This window comes from Larimichthys crocea, chromosome XXI, assembly GCF_000972845.2.
Source record: "Larimichthys crocea isolate SSNF chromosome XXI, L_crocea_2.0, whole genome shotgun sequence".
NCBI lineage: Eukaryota > Metazoa > Chordata > Actinopteri > Sciaenidae > Larimichthys > Larimichthys crocea.
The window spans coordinates 13,502,812-13,519,488 of record NC_040031.1 but is presented as its reverse complement, the minus strand read 5'-3'; the positions used below and the strand labels follow the sequence as shown (position 1 = coordinate 13,519,488).

The 16,677-nt window shown below is 42.5% G+C and overlaps 1 protein-coding gene across 2 annotated transcripts in view; it reads right to left on the bottom strand.

The window, feature by feature from the left end:
• Positions 1–9: 9 nt before the first annotated feature.
• LOC104940682 (cyclin-dependent kinase 17) overlaps positions 10–16,677 on the bottom strand; it is a 28,855-nt gene continuing 12,187 nt past the window's right edge. For both annotated transcript variants that reach the window (XM_019268865.2, XM_027272584.1), the window contains exons 3-17: positions 12,666–12,830; positions 11,689–11,822; positions 8,031–8,156; positions 6,001–6,057; positions 5,701–5,815; positions 4,853–4,947; positions 4,569–4,631; positions 3,999–4,122; positions 3,653–3,773; positions 3,012–3,109; positions 2,744–2,849; positions 2,275–2,317; positions 1,989–2,079; positions 1,740–1,817; positions 10–862 (exon numbers count right to left, since the gene is read on the bottom strand). In XM_019268865.2, coding sequence (XP_019124410.1) covers positions 825–862; positions 1,740–1,817; positions 1,989–2,079; positions 2,275–2,317; positions 2,744–2,849; positions 3,012–3,109; positions 3,653–3,773; positions 3,999–4,122; positions 4,569–4,631; positions 4,853–4,947; positions 5,701–5,815; positions 6,001–6,057; positions 8,031–8,156; positions 11,689–11,822; positions 12,666–12,830 — 1,454 coding nt within the window. In that variant the 3' untranslated portion in view covers positions 10–824. The remainder of the gene's footprint in view (positions 863–1,739; positions 1,818–1,988; positions 2,080–2,274; positions 2,318–2,743; positions 2,850–3,011; positions 3,110–3,652; positions 3,774–3,998; positions 4,123–4,568; positions 4,632–4,852; positions 4,948–5,700; positions 5,816–6,000; positions 6,058–8,030; positions 8,157–11,688; positions 11,823–12,665; positions 12,831–16,677) is intronic.

The window sequence follows — 16,677 nt, the reverse complement described above, 5'->3', positions numbered from 1 at the left end:
CCCCCTCTGTTTTTTTTACCCCTCTGCATTTGTTCGTTGGTCACGACAGAGGCCGCACCATCCTGGAATGATTCGCCAGCATCTGACAAGAATGTGATCTTCTTCTTTTGTTGTTGTACAGAGCTTGGCAGCACAGCTTTCATATCAGTTAGGATAAAAAAAAAAAGATCATTTCCATCAAAGCCGGCCTCAAAAAAAACCTTCAGAGTAAAATGGTCACAAATGATGGGTGCATCTGAGAACAGCACTGTGGCAACAGAGACAGAAAAATCCTTTTTGAGTTGCTACAGAAACATCCCTCTGTCTGTCTGTGCGCTTTACACACCCACTCTCTCTCTCTCTCTCTCTCTCACACACACACACACTCACACTCACACGGAGAAGCTCTGAGGTGGAGTTTTGTATGTATGAAAATGGAAATAATGACAAAAAAAAAATCACTAAAAATACCACCACTTCAAAAAAAAAAAAGAAGAAAAAAAGAAAAATCTATACACATTGCATGTACTCATTAAAGTGACTGAGCCAGTTAGAATTCTAGACAGTAGTTGTATTTAGCAGCAAATTCTCTTCTTCTCAATAAATATAGATGTACAGTATATAAATGTCTCTTTTGGGCCAGGTTCAGTTCCAAACCTGGGAAGGGGTTCGGTCGCACTGAGGACACAAGTTTCCCCCAAGTAGTTTGGGGGGGGAGTGATGGTGATGATGGTGACGATGATGCTTCTCCACGCCAACATCCATCTCAGGTTACCGATCCATCGGCGAGACTGTACAGCTACTAGATCCTTCCCAAATTAAAAAAAAATTACAGTCCAGAGACTCTAAAACAGCATGCTTTGTCTTCTGCTCTTTCCGTTGCCTAAGGGGAAACAAAGAAAACGAATAAATTATTCTGTTTCGGTTTTACAGAAGGGGATTTCAAAGTTAGACCCTGTGGGATACACTCAGACAATATCGAGATGGAGGATAATCAGGCTCCAAGTTTTTTTTTTTCGAGCAACGATTCACGTAATGCGCTGAGGGTTGTAAAAGAAGGAGGTGAGTTTTCTTGTTCCCATTTTGACAAACTGGCAACATTAACAGTGTGCAGAACACGCTATCAGCAGTTCCTGTTTGCAGTGTACCCATAGATATGCAGATAACTAACACTGGATTACTGATATTGAAAAAATTATTTCTGAGCAGGATGAACAACAAAAGTTAACTCCAGCCTGTGTGTCATCCCCCTTCTCTCCATGTCCCTGCTTTCCTGTTATAAATATTAAAAATATTAAATTCTCAGTAAGTGTAAGTGACACCGTCTATCGTGTCTGCACTGTGGCCTCACAGCAAGAAGGTTTTCTGGTTCGGACATGTTGCACGTTCTCCCCATGTCTGCATGGGTTCTCTCCGGGTACTTCGGCTTCCACCCACACTCCAGAGAAAAGCACTAAATACGTTTATTGGTGACTTGGCTGTGACTAAGCTGTTACAGATAATGGATGAATGTCTGCGTGTTGAGATTTGAATGAGCCTTAAAAAAAATAAAATAACCACTGTGAGCCGTTGTAGCCACTGTTGCAACTGGCAAACTACAATAATTTATTGTATTCATCTGTCCGCTTCATGTCTTTAACTCTCTCCTTCCACATCTCAAACATCAACTCTCCCCAAGCCCTGCGGTGAGGCACACCTCCCAGTTTAAAAACCTTTAATTCACGAGCAAATAAATCATTCATTTTTGGATTATTCCTCACCTGACTCAGGGTACGATGAGTTCCGGTAGCCGGGATCCCTCTGTAGTTGGACCTCCTTCAGTGTGAATATGGATATGCCTGCCAACGTAGGAAAAAAACTCAGTGTAACATAAATCACATCATGCCAGGAGAATAGTGTCTTTGTTATGAGGCTGTAACTGATCCTCACTGTACACTGCAATATCCTTCAAGTTGTACTTAGTGGAGTCTGCCAAGTCTGCATTACTATGTTGCCATTTCATTACTCACTCTCTGGCAGTGTGTGCACACGTGGCCCCAGGCTCCTGAAGTACGGCTGTCTCATTGCTTCATCAGCAGAGATCCTCTTTTTCGACTCGTACTGAAATTTTGGGGGAAGTACAAGAAACAAAGACGTCAAAGGAGAAGAACATAAAAAAAAAAACAGAGTGAGCAGAGTGTGATTACATGTCAACATGTCGACGCACCCTGATGCGCTTCTTTCCAAAAATACAGTCCTAACATAGCTGCAAAATGTGTCACAGCATTCATGCCTGGCAGATATAATGACACTCACTTTTAGGAATGACATCAGCAGGTCGATGCCATCGGTGTCCAACCTGAAGAGAGGGGGAGGCAAATGGAGAGGGGGGCAGGGGGTGGGAGAGAACAGGAGAGAGGTCAGTAGAGGTGGGGTGACGCAGATGCTGGCGAGTGTAAGGAAGGAAGCAGAGTCAACTATTCCACAGGATTTCCTTACAGGAAGTGACACAGAGCACACACTCCTAACTAAACAAACCAATAATACTAATGTCTAACTCTAAAATCTAAAAAGCTCGACATGCAGCAGCAGCAGCTCTTATACCTGAGTCTGCTTTGAAATATTTGCTCATTTCCATCTCCAGTGCTTAGAGGGCTAACAAGAGAGGGAAGGGGGAGGGTTGAGAAAGTGTAGAGGTGCATGATTTGATAATAATCTCATGTAGCATTTGATAAGACATAATGATAAAAAGACATATTTATGTTTTACAAGTTTCCCGTCTCACCTGGGCGCGTGGTTAATGAGCGGCTGAGCTTTGTACTTGGGGAATTTGTAGGACTTGAACTCGTCGATAGAGGATATTCCAGGCCAGCTGTCTTCTGTGGGAGTGCCTGCGGAGGGACATTCAATCGACCCTGTTAGAGACGGGCTTTGCCATGGCAGCTGGAGGGGCTTTTCACACTGCCACAGGGGCTACATGCCAGGGTTAATGAGATTAAAGGATCATATTAAAGGGTTTGTGTGCTTCCCTGTCACCAGGTGGCAGCACTGACCTAGCAGCCTGAAGATGAGGTGCAGCTCGTCCTCCACTGTGGATCCTGGGAACAGGGGCCTGCCGGCAGCCATCTCGTAGAATATACAGCCCACACCCCTGAAAGGAAGACACAGGGGGAAGCTTTAACATCAATTTAACTCGACAGATCGCTTGTTTTTATATAACCGCTAACTGTTTGGATTAAAGTCCCTGAATCGTACATCAAACTGGGCGGTTTCAGTCTGTCGGATGGGTGAAACGTCAAAAAGAAGAGGCAGGAGTTCATGTAAGAAGGCAACAGGAGGCTTTGAAGTCTCAGAATACACATCCACAGTTAAATTCTACAACAGCTTGAGCGCGTTCATTAACGGCCATCACTGCAGACACCTGTCTGCTGCTCACTTCACATGTTGCTTAACACGAGAGCATCAATTAAACAGAAATAAACTCCAAACATCTGTGCGTATACCACACATCAGTGGAGCTGCTGCGAGATATTAAAAAAAAAATTCATGACGGGAGTTCGTTCTGTTTGAGGATTATGTTTGCCTCTGCACCTTCGGCGTGCTCAGTCATGTGGACGTAAAGAGAGATTAGCCAGGAGTCTACTGAGTGTTTTCCAACAGTTGTAATCACCCCTGTTGAGCGAGGCCCACTCACCACATGTCTATCTGCGTGGAGTACTCGGAGGAGCCCAGCAGCACGTCGGGAGGCCGATACCAAAGCGTTACCACCTCGTTAGAGTATGTTTTAGTGGGAACGGACTTGGCCCTCGCCAGGCCTGTGGAGCAGAAATATGAGGAATAAAAACAGATCTAATGCACACATTTGTAGAAGATTTTTTACACAGAAACATGGCTCAATTGTGTCTCGCCGTATTCGTCAGACATTAATGAATGTACAGCTGTTGCTTTTCATCCAGATGGTTGATAATTAATTAGAAGAAACCTCTCAGACACTCATAAACAGAGAATAATAAATACAAATAGTTGTTTTTTTTTGTTACCAAAGTCAGCCAGTTTGAGTTCTCCCCTGTCGTTGATGAGCAGATTCTGGGGCTTCAGGTCTCTGTGGAGGACTTTCCGCCTGTGACAGTAGGCTAAGCCCCGCAGGATCTGGAGCAGAAAAATCTGGGGAAACAGAGATTTTTTACATCAGCAACTTTCGTCATATTTTTAAAATAACAGTGCTGACTAAAATTTATAGGTTTTATATGTTACAGATGCTGCATTACATGTGATTTATACAGACTCACCTCTGAATACAGATTATTTAGAAGAACAATAAAACGAGATGCACTGACGTTTATAGAGACACAACATTTATATTCTGCTTCCAAGCAGCCCGAGCTGAGTTTTAATATGCACTTTACGTATTTATAGTCCTATTCAAATGAACATTTCCAAACAAACAAAACAAATAAGGTTAAAAGAACAAATTCCCCCACCACCACCACTGTCTAGACACCACCACCAGGGGGCACACTAACAGCATTTCTTGAGGTGACCCCAGCAGCCACAAAGCCGTGACAGTTGATGAAGTTGGCCGACCCAGCAGGCCGCCTGTGGAGGCTCACCTTGACATTCTGCATGCTCAGGATGTTCCCGCAGTCGTCCATGTACTGCTTGAGGTCTTTGTCCTAGATGAGAGGGAGGGAGGGAGGGAGTTAGAGGAGTAGAAAGGCTACAGGCACACCGACCGCAACAGTTGGGCTGTTTGTGCTCTTGTGATATCGTCCTCAACTGCGCAGAGGGTCATGAATAATAACGATGCGAGATGTATTTATTTTAGCATCTGTGCACAGAATAACAAATGAGTCACGCAGGACGCGAAGGGCAGAGGCTCTATTGTTGGTCTCACCAGGTACTCGAAGACCAGTGTGAGTGACTTGTCTGTGTGGACGATGTCGTGCAGCGTCACAATGTTTGCGTGCTTCAGGTCCTTCAGTAACGACACTAGAGGAAAAGAAAGTACACAAACAAACAACATAAAAATACAGGATGCTTTAGAAGAAAAACAAAAAACATGGACACGTAAAGCTTAACTTCTTAGAAAACTTGTAGTTAATCTTCAAACCAGCCAAAATGCATTTCTCCTGGAGGTTCTAATTAACTTATTTACTGTACCAACACCTGAGTTCAAATGTTTTATTAAGTGTGTTTTTTTTTTGTGTTTAGGAAAATACCCATGGGTCAGTGTGTCTTAATGTGTTCGTATACTGAAAAATATCAGAACGTAACTACTGTACATATACTACAACCTTGCACTGCAGTTACAGCTGCAAACTGTAATGCAACTGCCGTGATTTCTTCAAATACTTTTCATGCTAAAAAAAAAAAGTTTTAGCTTCCACAACGTGACAACTCGGCTGCAGAGAGTGGTACTGGTTACATCGTCATACACTCTCATATAACCACATGGAGGTAAAGTGGTTAAAAGAAAATAGAGAAGAGAAAAGAGCCTTACAGACAGCAAACCTTTAAGAGGAATTGTTCTACTACCACATAATCTAATAAATCTAAAATAATCCATCGGAGAAGTCTCAGGATTCACAGAAAAACAACAACATATTCCTGGTTCGACTCTTCTAATAACTGAAGTGGAGCAGACAGCTGTTGATTATAAAACACTAGATCCACATTAAATCTAACTGGAGGCAGGTTGTCAGTAATTTATGAGGTTCACGGTGCAACATTGAACCTTTATACCTTCTCTGATGGCTGTGCATGGCGCCCCCTCCTCGTGCTCCAATCTGATCTCCTTCAGCGCCACAAGGTTGTCCGTCAGCTTACTCCTCCCCTTGAAAACCGTAGCGTACGTGCCCTGGAGGAGAAGAGGGAAGGAGGTGAGGAAAAGTCTCGGAAGCTGGACTTGTGCGGCACAGTCGGGCTGACGGGGGTTAAGAGCGAACTCCATAACTGCGTCAGTGTGAGTTATAATCGCTGACTATGGGAACATTAGCACCTGTGAGGTCAAGGTTAACAGTGAACACACATACTCTTACATACCTCCCCCAGTTTGTCCAGTTTGATGTAGGTCTCCAGCTTCCCGAATCCAATTTCTGACTGCAGGAGGGAAAAGGACAAACAGCATTAATGAGGGTGGCGTCTTTATTAGCACTGACAAGCTTACAGACACTCCGGCAAATCCTTATGACGGCCTCGCAGCAACAGGGGGGGGATGTAAGGAGGTCAAACACCCCGGACCATTATCAGAGCTAATCTCTTGTGACAAAGGACTGTTGGCTTTTGGCTTTTACAATGTGTTTGTTTACGAGGTAGGGAAGAAAAACTTTATTTAGAAAGCAAGTCACAATTTCCAGGATCCACAGCAAAGGACGAGCTACAAGAAAAGCTCAGTTCAGTGAATACATTTGTATTTTTGGACTGTTAGCTGTGGGATATCACAACTGGCCTTTTTTACACAACTTTATGACGTTTATTTGTGCCGTAATGTGCTTTAAAAATCAAAAATAAGGAAGCAATACTCAGTCTGAAAGGCAGATTTTAAAAGAAGTATGAGGTCCCTTTCAGAAAAGCTTTGACTGAGCAGAAAAACTAAAGGCGACTATAAACTGCACCCCGTCCGACAACACAACAACCCATTCAGCGCTTTCTAAACAACTCTGCAGGGGAGTGTATGCAAATCCAGCGGACCGGGTGTGGCACAGTGTTCATACTTTCCCTCCGCTCTTCCTTTTGACAGATGCACATTCACAGTACAACCGCAAGCCAATTACTGAGACTGCTGAATGTAAACTCACGACAACTGAGAGGCCGGGAGGATGATATTAAACTATCTAAGGCTAAAGTGGGAGCGTTGACTCTCTCACTTCTGTATCTTGCTGCTGTTTTAAATAAAACATAACTCTGGCAGCTGTCTTCATATTCTCCAGCCCCTCCTTGACAGCTTTTCTGTTTCTACTTCACTCCCGTTTCCGCTCGATTCTCAAATCAGTACTGCTCTCTCTCTCTCTCAGACGTGGGCTGCAAGTACTGTACATTTACATAAGCACAGTTTGGAGGTATTAGCACTTTCTGCTCAACACTTCATTTATCTGACAGTTGTGGCTGTTGGCTATCTCGCAGAACCAGATTTCAGCTGCAAACTGTTAGAAAAGATGATGGTTGGTTAGTGTTATGATTATGACTGAGGTAGCTTTCTATTTTAGAACTTTGAGTGTATTACTGTGTGCAGCGCTGAAAGTAAATGTGCAAGACTGTGATGAGGCACCAGAATGTGTCAAATATTTAATATTTAACACGAGTGTGTCAAAGATACTGCTTGGAGGACAGGTGAATAACAACAGGAAGTTAAGTTTCTGTACTGGAGTATGACGGCTGATTTCACCCATTTACTCGCACTGTCAGCAGCAGCCTTGAAACGCAGCTCATGCAGGCATTTAAGGTCGATAGCTGCTTGCATTTGCATGCCCACATTTCAAACAGGAACTCCCTCACCACACTTCAAGCCAAAATGTAAAGTAATATAGGCTAAAATTAGAGGACTCAGGTTGTAAGTAACTGAAGTTTTTGATATTTGTGTCCGTCTGATGAACGCAAGTGACAAAATGCATTCTGCTTTTAGGTTTGTTTTTGGTTTCCAACGATGACAAAAAATATCTGTGTCTTAGGCAACTTAACGGGCCACCATGTTTTCACCATGCTAGTCATTAACTTAGTCAATCGCCTGTTGGGTGCTGGCAAGGAGCGAACAGGTAGCATATGGTGGGTTAATTAGAGCTTGACAGCAGATGCCTGAGGACTGGAAACAACACTGATGAGAGCAGAGAGTTTGTTGCTGTAAAACATATCCAAAAAAAAGCTTAAAGACATTAATAAGTCTGAGGAAACTACAGATTTTCTGTGGGTTTGTTACTACAAGCGGCTCCTTTAGTTTGTCTCCCCAAACAGTAAAGGAATTGAGCACCCGTGGAGCTAACAGGCAACACTTCAGCACTTGCTGACACAGTGGCCAGAAAACAGAAAGGGAATTTCTTATTTTCCTCCTCCATCATCACAGTCTCTCCCCGTCTCACCAGTGATGCTCTGCGGGAGCGTCGGCTCAGCGGCTGGTCGAAGGGCGGACTGCTCAGCTGCAGCTTCTCCAGGTAACCATCAGGTATCCGAATGTCAGCCGGCAGGGACAGACGTTTGTTCAGGTCCTGCGTGTGCACAAATAGATTTAAAAAAAAAAGAAATTTAAAAATGATGTCAACAAGGTGTAAAACCTTAAAAAAACACGAGTTAACCCTCAGCAAACAGCGTAAGCTCTGGATAAATACCAATGATTGACAACAAAATGGCATAAACCCAGAGTAAACAGGCAGAATCGGTAAGAACCAGCCAGATTTAGGCCTCATTGGTCAACAGAGAGGGCAGTGTGTGTCTGTGTGTGTGTGTACATGTGTCCGTCTCTACAGTTTTGTGTCGTACATTTATTAAAGGCTGCCTGTGGAGAGCTCAGGGGAAAAGACTTTCCCAGAGCACCAAACAACTAAAGCATGATCCTAATGACTTGTTATATAAAAAATAAAAAAAGCACACAAAACAACATCTGAATTCTTCCCATCATGCATTTCCTCTATTTGTTAGATTACTGTTAATCCCCTCGTTCTCTCTAGCTGCTTTAAATCTACTTCCCCTCCCTGTGAGCCAACACTGGACACTCAGTAACGCCCCATCGCTCCTGCGGGACCTCCCTGCTAACCAACATACAACAATAAGAAACTTTGGACTTTCCACATTTCAACAACAAGCTCAGTGATCAATCTCTAACTGAAGGCGACTGATCTGTGTGACAGGTGAACTGACCCTCCAACCTTTCATTCGATCCATGACAGTGACTCAGCTTTTGACCAGCTGGTAGGTTTAAAACATGCTCTGATGCAGAACGGACAGGATTTTATAAATATTTGTTGATTCATTTAATCCTGTACAAACAAAGGAATTATATTTTTTATTAATTTAAAGATGTGTTTTGTACCTGAACTAATTACATTAATTATCTCACTATTTTCTCAATTATCCCATAATCACTTTAGACAAAAAAGAGGGTTGACGTCGACAAGTTGCGCAAAACTCAGAGATATTCAGTTTGTTTTCCGTCATATGAGACAGAAAGAAAAGCAGCTAATCCTCATGTTAGAGAAGCTAAACAATAAATCGATTTTTATAATGGTTCAATCTCAACGCGTGGTGAAATTCTATAAATACAGTCATATAAATAACAGCTGCAGCTCTGCTGGTCTGTAGTTCCTGTGTACTGGCTCAGGATTGCTGGTTTGTCCCCAGAGGAAGCGATGCCATCCATCACCTGACCTTTGTAACCCGCCTCCCCTCCCATCCCCAGTTGTCCAATCAACCCGTCCTAATCTGTTACAACAGAGGCCCATCTGCACCGTATTACAGTAATCCTTGTGATGTAATCCCAAAACACTGCTTCCTCTCAAGTGAGAGACGTACAATCCTCTACCTGACCACAGACGGAGGGATTTCCTCACCCTTCCTCCTATACTTCCTTCTCCTCCTCCTCCTCATCTTCTACTTCTATTGTTCCTTCCTCTGATTGTCACATCAGCACAGGGACAAAGAGCGAGGCAATACAGTGATCTCACTGTTGGATCACTTCATCAACAACAAGCCTACGGTCAGTCACGCTGCTCATTCCAGCACAAACAATGCACAGAGTGTTTGTTGGGCTTCGGGAGTGAATCTACTGTATAACTGTGGTTGTGTACGTGCTTCTGTTCAAATAAACTTATGCTTGTGAAACAGTCACAGGAAGTGTGGGGTGCACTCTTCACATTTTCTATGCGCAGCGAGAGGTGATGTGTCACGTCTGTGTGGGTTGCTCCAGATGAAGTAAGTTGCTTAACTACACGTTTCAAGTGTTTTCTTTTCTCGTGTGTGCAGTCTTGCGTGCTCGGTTTGTCTGTGCAGTTGCAGCTATCTGCTTGTAAATCCCCCCAGAGGTCCTGCAATCAAACTGACCAATAAACACTGTCAGAGGGAGGGGAAGTGTGTGTTCTTCAATCACAAGATCTTTCCTCGCATGATCGCACAGCAGGTACTGCGCAACATGTGGTTCACTGGCACGATGACAACATCAACCATACATCGACACAGAGACATTTTTACATCATAGCTTTGGTTCTTTTGTGGAAATAGGGGGAAAAAAACTTTGTAAGAGTTTTAAACTAGATTTCATTTCACAGTGTGTGTGTGTGTGTGTGTGTGTGTCTCACACACGCATACACACAGTAAAAATCAGGCCCATTCAACCACCTTAACAGCTGCTGATGGGATTGCAGGATGTGCAAGAGACATTGCATTTCTTAATTTCTTTACTCAAACAGTATTTTTAGAGCCTTGATATCTGAGACATTTTCAAGGAGATTAACCAAGGCAGCCCAAAACAAACTGAAATTGGAAACAAAACCATTAAAAAAACAAATTTTTCAGAAGTCTGGACAGTCACTTGTACTTATTCATGTCAGTTGTGGATTATCAAATCTCCCTAGTATCCTTTAACAGTTCAGTATGTGAGGTTTGGACACAAGACAGAGCAAGATAAACAACCTGAGTTACTGTTTTAAATCCTCAAGTACAGTCTCAACATGATCTCAAGATTTTGCCTGTTATGTTGGTAAAGTTATATATGAGATGTGCAGCAAGACTGAACAAATGAAGGAAGCCTATATACATGTTGTAGTTTCAAATCTGATGAAACACAATGTCAGAAATGTGGGAAAAAATTCAAGTAATGCACTCACTTCATCTGCTACCTTAAAGCAGCGGGATTTCTTCTCTTACCTCACACCGCCTTTCATGTGTCATGTCACAAGCGAGCTGGATTAAAGCTTTCGATCTTGATGTGCGCACGTATGACTTTCCATATGCTCTGCTGTATAAAACTCTGTGAGAACGCTGTGCAGTGCAAGCTGTGACAACTTTGACAGCGGTCTGCTTTTGTTCTCAAACGTTTCATCTTTATGAATTCGGGATAATAACGCTGCACTGTGTTTAACACGCCCTGGATTTTAATAAATTGGTTGTGGTAAAATGAAATCCCTCTTAGACGCACAACAATAAAATAATAATCAACAAGGAGTCTTTTCCATAATGTGTTGTCATTATGTAACCACCAGAGGAATGTCAAAAAATGCCAGCCTCTTACAGTGTATGTGTGAGAAAGTAAGCAAGGGGGTTCGGGTGGGTGGAGGTGGTGTCGACTTGTGAGACCTTTGTAAAACAGATTTGAGTATGCTCAGTAGTACACTATGAATGTGGAGTCACTGTGTACATGTGTGTGTCTCCTACTGAGATTATGAGTAGGCAGCTGAGGGCTTCTGCATGTTCATGACAAACTACAAGAGCATGCCCACGCGGAGTACCAGCGTGGAGCAGTAACACACGCGTCATTAAATGCCATTTCTTGCAGAGAAAAAGAAAGGGTGGATGGTCAAACGCTGAGATTATTGTGCTTTTCACTGAATTAATCTAAATGTACCTTCACGGACAAAGAGGAGGCTGAACTGTGAGGCCAGGTAAGAATGAATGTGACATGATTCATAACAGTAACATATTCAGACGTCAAAGCTGGAAATTGTAGCCAATGACTCATTTCCCTCCTTTAAAAGAAAAAAGTAGAAAGGCTATAGAAGCACCGTGACAACACAGAGAAGCGAATCCCACCTCTGCAGAGATGCGCCTGTTCCCTCTGTTCCTCAGACAAACACCCGTGGGCGACTGCACCTCATCAGAGGAAGTCCCAGACGCCTGGTCGCTCTCCCCGTCCGACCCCATCTTCAAGTTCTCGTGGACGATATCTGGATTCGAGAGAGGAAGGAAAATAAAAAAAAAAAGAGAGAAAAGGAGGATGAGAGGTTGATTTTGACAGATGGGGCAGGTCTGTGGAAAACAGGGCAGGGCTCGGCACCGGCTGATGACTTCAGCAGGAAAGAAAAACAACTCTCTTGGACACTTTTTACAAGCCCCTCTGTTCATATCAAGCTCCCGGCTGTGTCGAGCAAAGGGCATACACAAACAGTATATTAGGTTTAACAAGTTTGACTGATAGATTTAATTTGTTTCATTGCCACGGGGGCTTAGAAGACAAATCCATACATCACACTCTAATTTTCCCAAGCATAAACAAACTCAGGTTTCATACATTTAAAAAGGACATTGCCGTTTTCCTTCAGGCTTTATGTTCAGATTAGGCACTGTTGTGAATTTAAATATTGTATCTGGGTTTGGAATCGAAGCTGCTGCTTTGCTGGAAGTGTTCAAAGTCAGTATTTTTGTCTTATTTATTAACAAATGGCTTATTGTGTGACTGAATGAAACACTGGAATGATTGTATTGGTATGTATATAGGTATGTATGTGTGCGTGTGCAGTAGCTTATACCTCGAGCAGTGGGCGCATGTTTTGACAAGTCGCTGAGTGTGCAGGCTCAGCTGACTCAGTAGAAATGTGTAATACAGGGATTTAAGATGTAGTTTTAAGGCTATTCAACAATTAATCAAACAGCTTCACACATCTGGAGTCAAATGTAACCACTGTAGCAACTTTAACCTATTGACACAAAGTAAAGCTTCAGTAGAAAAGCTCTGTTTAAAGTCACAGGAAATACAAATATCAAGTGTGATAAGTGTGTGTGTGTCTCACCAAGGCGACTGCCGTTGCGAGGCATGACCATGAGAGAGCCCAGGCCTCCTCCGATGACGCTCTGAGGCCGTCGCAGTGGCGGCTTTTTAAAGGAGCCTGTGTACTGATGGAGGAAGGAGTGGACGCTGTGGGCCGACGGAGGACGACCATTCCTCACTATCGGTTCTGCGGAAGAAGACATTTTTTTTCTTTGTTATAACCAAAAATCAAACATTTCATGTCTCTGTGAATGCACCGTGCTCTAGGATTAAAGATACAAGCCCGACCTGTGACTGAATGAAAGCAACCGGTAACGGAAACACTGAGTTTTATGACGACACTGACACAGAAACTGTGACGTGAATCTGGCTAAAACCTGAATCAGTGTCAGCTTGGATAAAGACAGGAAAAGCAAAGTTTACAATACGCACTGAGTATCCGCATATTTAAAATGATTCATGTAATTATTACTGCTGCCCTTGACACACCAAGATCCAAACCTAACCCACCAGAATCTTCTCTTTTGTCTCCTCTAGAGTCCTCGGGTTTACTTCCAGTCTAAAAGCATCAGAACTGCTCGTCAGAACAGCCTTTAGGATGCTGTACAAACTAGTTATTTCTGAGTCATACTTGACTCGTAATCATCCAAACAGGTCATCAACGTCCACACTCTTACTTGGTATGGTATATAGAGAAAATGTTTCAGCTGAAAAGCTCAAATGATACACCTGCCATGAGAGATCACTGCTGTGTTATAAAGTTTCATGATTTTATTAATCCACCTTTCACCATTTCAGAATAATGATAAGCTTTTGGGTTATTTTTAGAGTTTTAATAATTTAAAAAGGGATCTTAAATCTTGTCTCAGAGTGTTTTCCAACCTTCCGCAAGCACCGAATCTCAGCTAGCATCCATCAAAGTCTAGTTGGCTACAAGTTCATTAACTTTTTAATGATGGATTTTTTGCCGGCTAACCGATTAAAAGCTCTCTGATGCACTGGCTATACATTACAGGTCACATAGCAATAACACCAGACTGCATGAAATAATCAGCGTTACATAAGAGGTTTTAACTCGTAATCTACGGATGCATAGATTTGCATTTAATGTCGTGTAACTGCTGCGACTAAGTAAGATAGTCAATTGCATGTTAAACAAACACATGAAGCGTCTTTCCATAAATGGATCTGAGCGAGAATATGATGGATTTTCTTCATCGGAAAGTTTGAAATGGAGGAATGAAAACTGTCAGAGTTAGACTGACGGACAGGGAAAAAAATGTGTTTGAGAACAAAGAACCGTGGCAAAGAGGGAAACAGATAAAAGTGAAGTCGTGATGAGGGAAGATGATGAATTGTTATACAAGCGATTACACAACCGGTTGTGTAATGTGAATTAACAGTTTGGGGTAGTGACATTTGTTAAATCTACATAAAAAATAACATGAACATTTGTGATATTATCATATTTTTAATCACACCTAAACTCTTCAAAACAAGGAACACAATTACAGTACTTATTATGTCCATGCAATAAAATAAACTTTACCAAAAACGATGTGATTTGATGCAGTCTAATCTTCATGTGCTTTGATTTTTTTCAAGTTACAATGTAGTCTGTTCTCTGATCCAGTGTAACCCTGACACTGTAAAAGGCCAATATCAAGAGTAGAGAGAGAGTCAAGTGTCTGAACATAAAGTCCTGTTTTCCAAGTTTCAGCAGTGTGTTTTGGCTTAAGAAAATGGTCTACAACTGCCTGACAGAGGAGCACTTGTCCAAAAGCAAGAATGGAGCTGACAAGAGGCAAAAGATTTATTATGTATAGAGTTGCACCAACTAAAACACCAACTGTGACAGTGGGGAGAAAATGAGAGTCCCAGAGAAACTGTTCAGTTAGCCGGCAGAGCATAAACAGGAAAAGGAGGGATACTGTGGGAGGTGTGGATTTAAGGGCAGTGAGGATTAGGATGATATATAAGACAACTGTTATAGATCAGACGGTTCAGTCACAGAAAAGGAAGATAGATACATGCAGGCTCGCTTTTACAGATGACTTACACTCCCAACTGTTTGGTTTAGGATGAACCTGCCTCCACTCAAACATATAAACAGAGGCGAAATGGTTGGGGTTGGTGTGTGGGGGCTGAGTCCGTATCATATGTCTGAAGCAGGAATGGACGGACGCCATGATAGCTCTCCCTTTAATACCTTCTGGTTTTATTAGGCATTGAGCAATGTTGCGAATCAACAAGGACGACTGACTGATTTTGGATCAGTGTTACGAAACCGGCTGCTTGAGTATCTTTTTTGCTAGATTAGTCAAATACACACATTTCTCTCTAGTTATTTTATCCATTACCAACATATATAGCATGTGGCATTTTAGCATCTCCCTTGGCCACTTGTATTTTTGATTTTTTTTTATTTTTCAATCGAACAATTGCTGAGTTTATAAGTGGTCCTTTGAAATCAGTGACTATAACAGCAGTTCTGGGGTCAGCTTTGCACTGAATGAAAGTGTCGATCTGGTTCGGTGGTCATAACAATGAACAAATAACATGTAAATGTAGATACAAAGAAATGTAAGATTATAAAAAAGCTGCAACCCAACTATTAGTCCAAAATGTTAAAGATCTAAAATGCACAGCTTCAGTCTGTCTTCTAGTTTTCTGTTTTGCATTTCTTAAGTTTGGTTTTTGACTCATAGCTTTTTCTTTGCACTTTGTTTCAGTTTTTGTTTCACATTTCACGCTGTAGCTCAATTTTGGGTAGCAGTTTTTGTTTTGTTTGCTTGGTTTGCGATATCACAGATTAAATGAGCTTTTATATTCTAAGACTTTTATGTTTTTTGTTGAGAGTTAGAGCTGCAAAGCAACACCAGTGTCGTGTAGGTACTTGCTCTGGGTGGTATAACAGATGACTGAAAGTACTTTCTGTCACAGCAACCCTTCCTACACATGATTAGATAAATGCACCTCTGGCTGGGCTGTCATCAACCACTGGCCCTGATTGTCAAGCTAGAGGAAAAACAAATGTATCTTGAACTTGAATCAATCCGAGGCAGCAAATCAGACGCGTAGTGGTGGTGTCCTGCTTCATTTTTTCTCTATAATGCCTACGATAAATGATTAACAAGATTTGTGATCTTTGAGAGGAAGCAAGCCTGTTAACATCTAAACCACCCCCCATAGCCGCCTAGTTTGTCTGGTTTACAGTTTCCAGGGTCGGACAATTTCCATTCCATTTATTACACTTAAACCTTATTGACAGAATTAAGCTCATAAGATTCAGGCTGCCTTTGAGGCTGATTCACCGCACTGTGTATGTGACGGTTTTGTCAGAACAAGCATCAGAACATTTGAGGTTTCCTATATTACACGCTATGTCATCCTTTTGTTATTTCCTTGTTGTTGTTCCCAGTGAGGCAGCCACCCCCCCCATGTAATATCCAGGTCCTTATGCCACTTCTCCCTTATCTCCCTGCAGCTGCTGCTGCCACTGGCTTGATCGCAAGTGTGTATGTGCGTGCATGCATGAGTGCATGTGTGTGTGTGTATTGCATAATCAGATCAGGACCACAACGTTTTCCCCAATCACAGAGTTCAGATCACATCTCATCTGGCTACTCTGTTCTGTCTCCTCTCTACCCTACTTACTGTTACACAGGCAGCTAAAATCCCTTCATGCCAGCTCTCTCACACACACACACAACATGATTCTGTGTCCTCACTCACCAAGCACAGAACACTCTGGCCAAACCTGGTGTTAATCACTATACAAAAAGCTCTTTACAAAGCCCAGTTAGTTCTCAGAGGGCGGCGGGGAGGAGGGGGGTGGACTTGGACGATCTGATTGATTGAAGAAGGGGGAAAAAACGTCTCATTTGGACAAAAGACAAGAGAGGAAAACTGAGGACAGGCCTGAAAGAAGCTTGAGGGGCAAAGAGGGAGAGAGGGAGGGAGAGTGGCCAAAAGAGCTTTTTTTTAAAAAGCGGGGAAAAATGCATCAAGATGCTTGGCTGGTTTCACCAAGT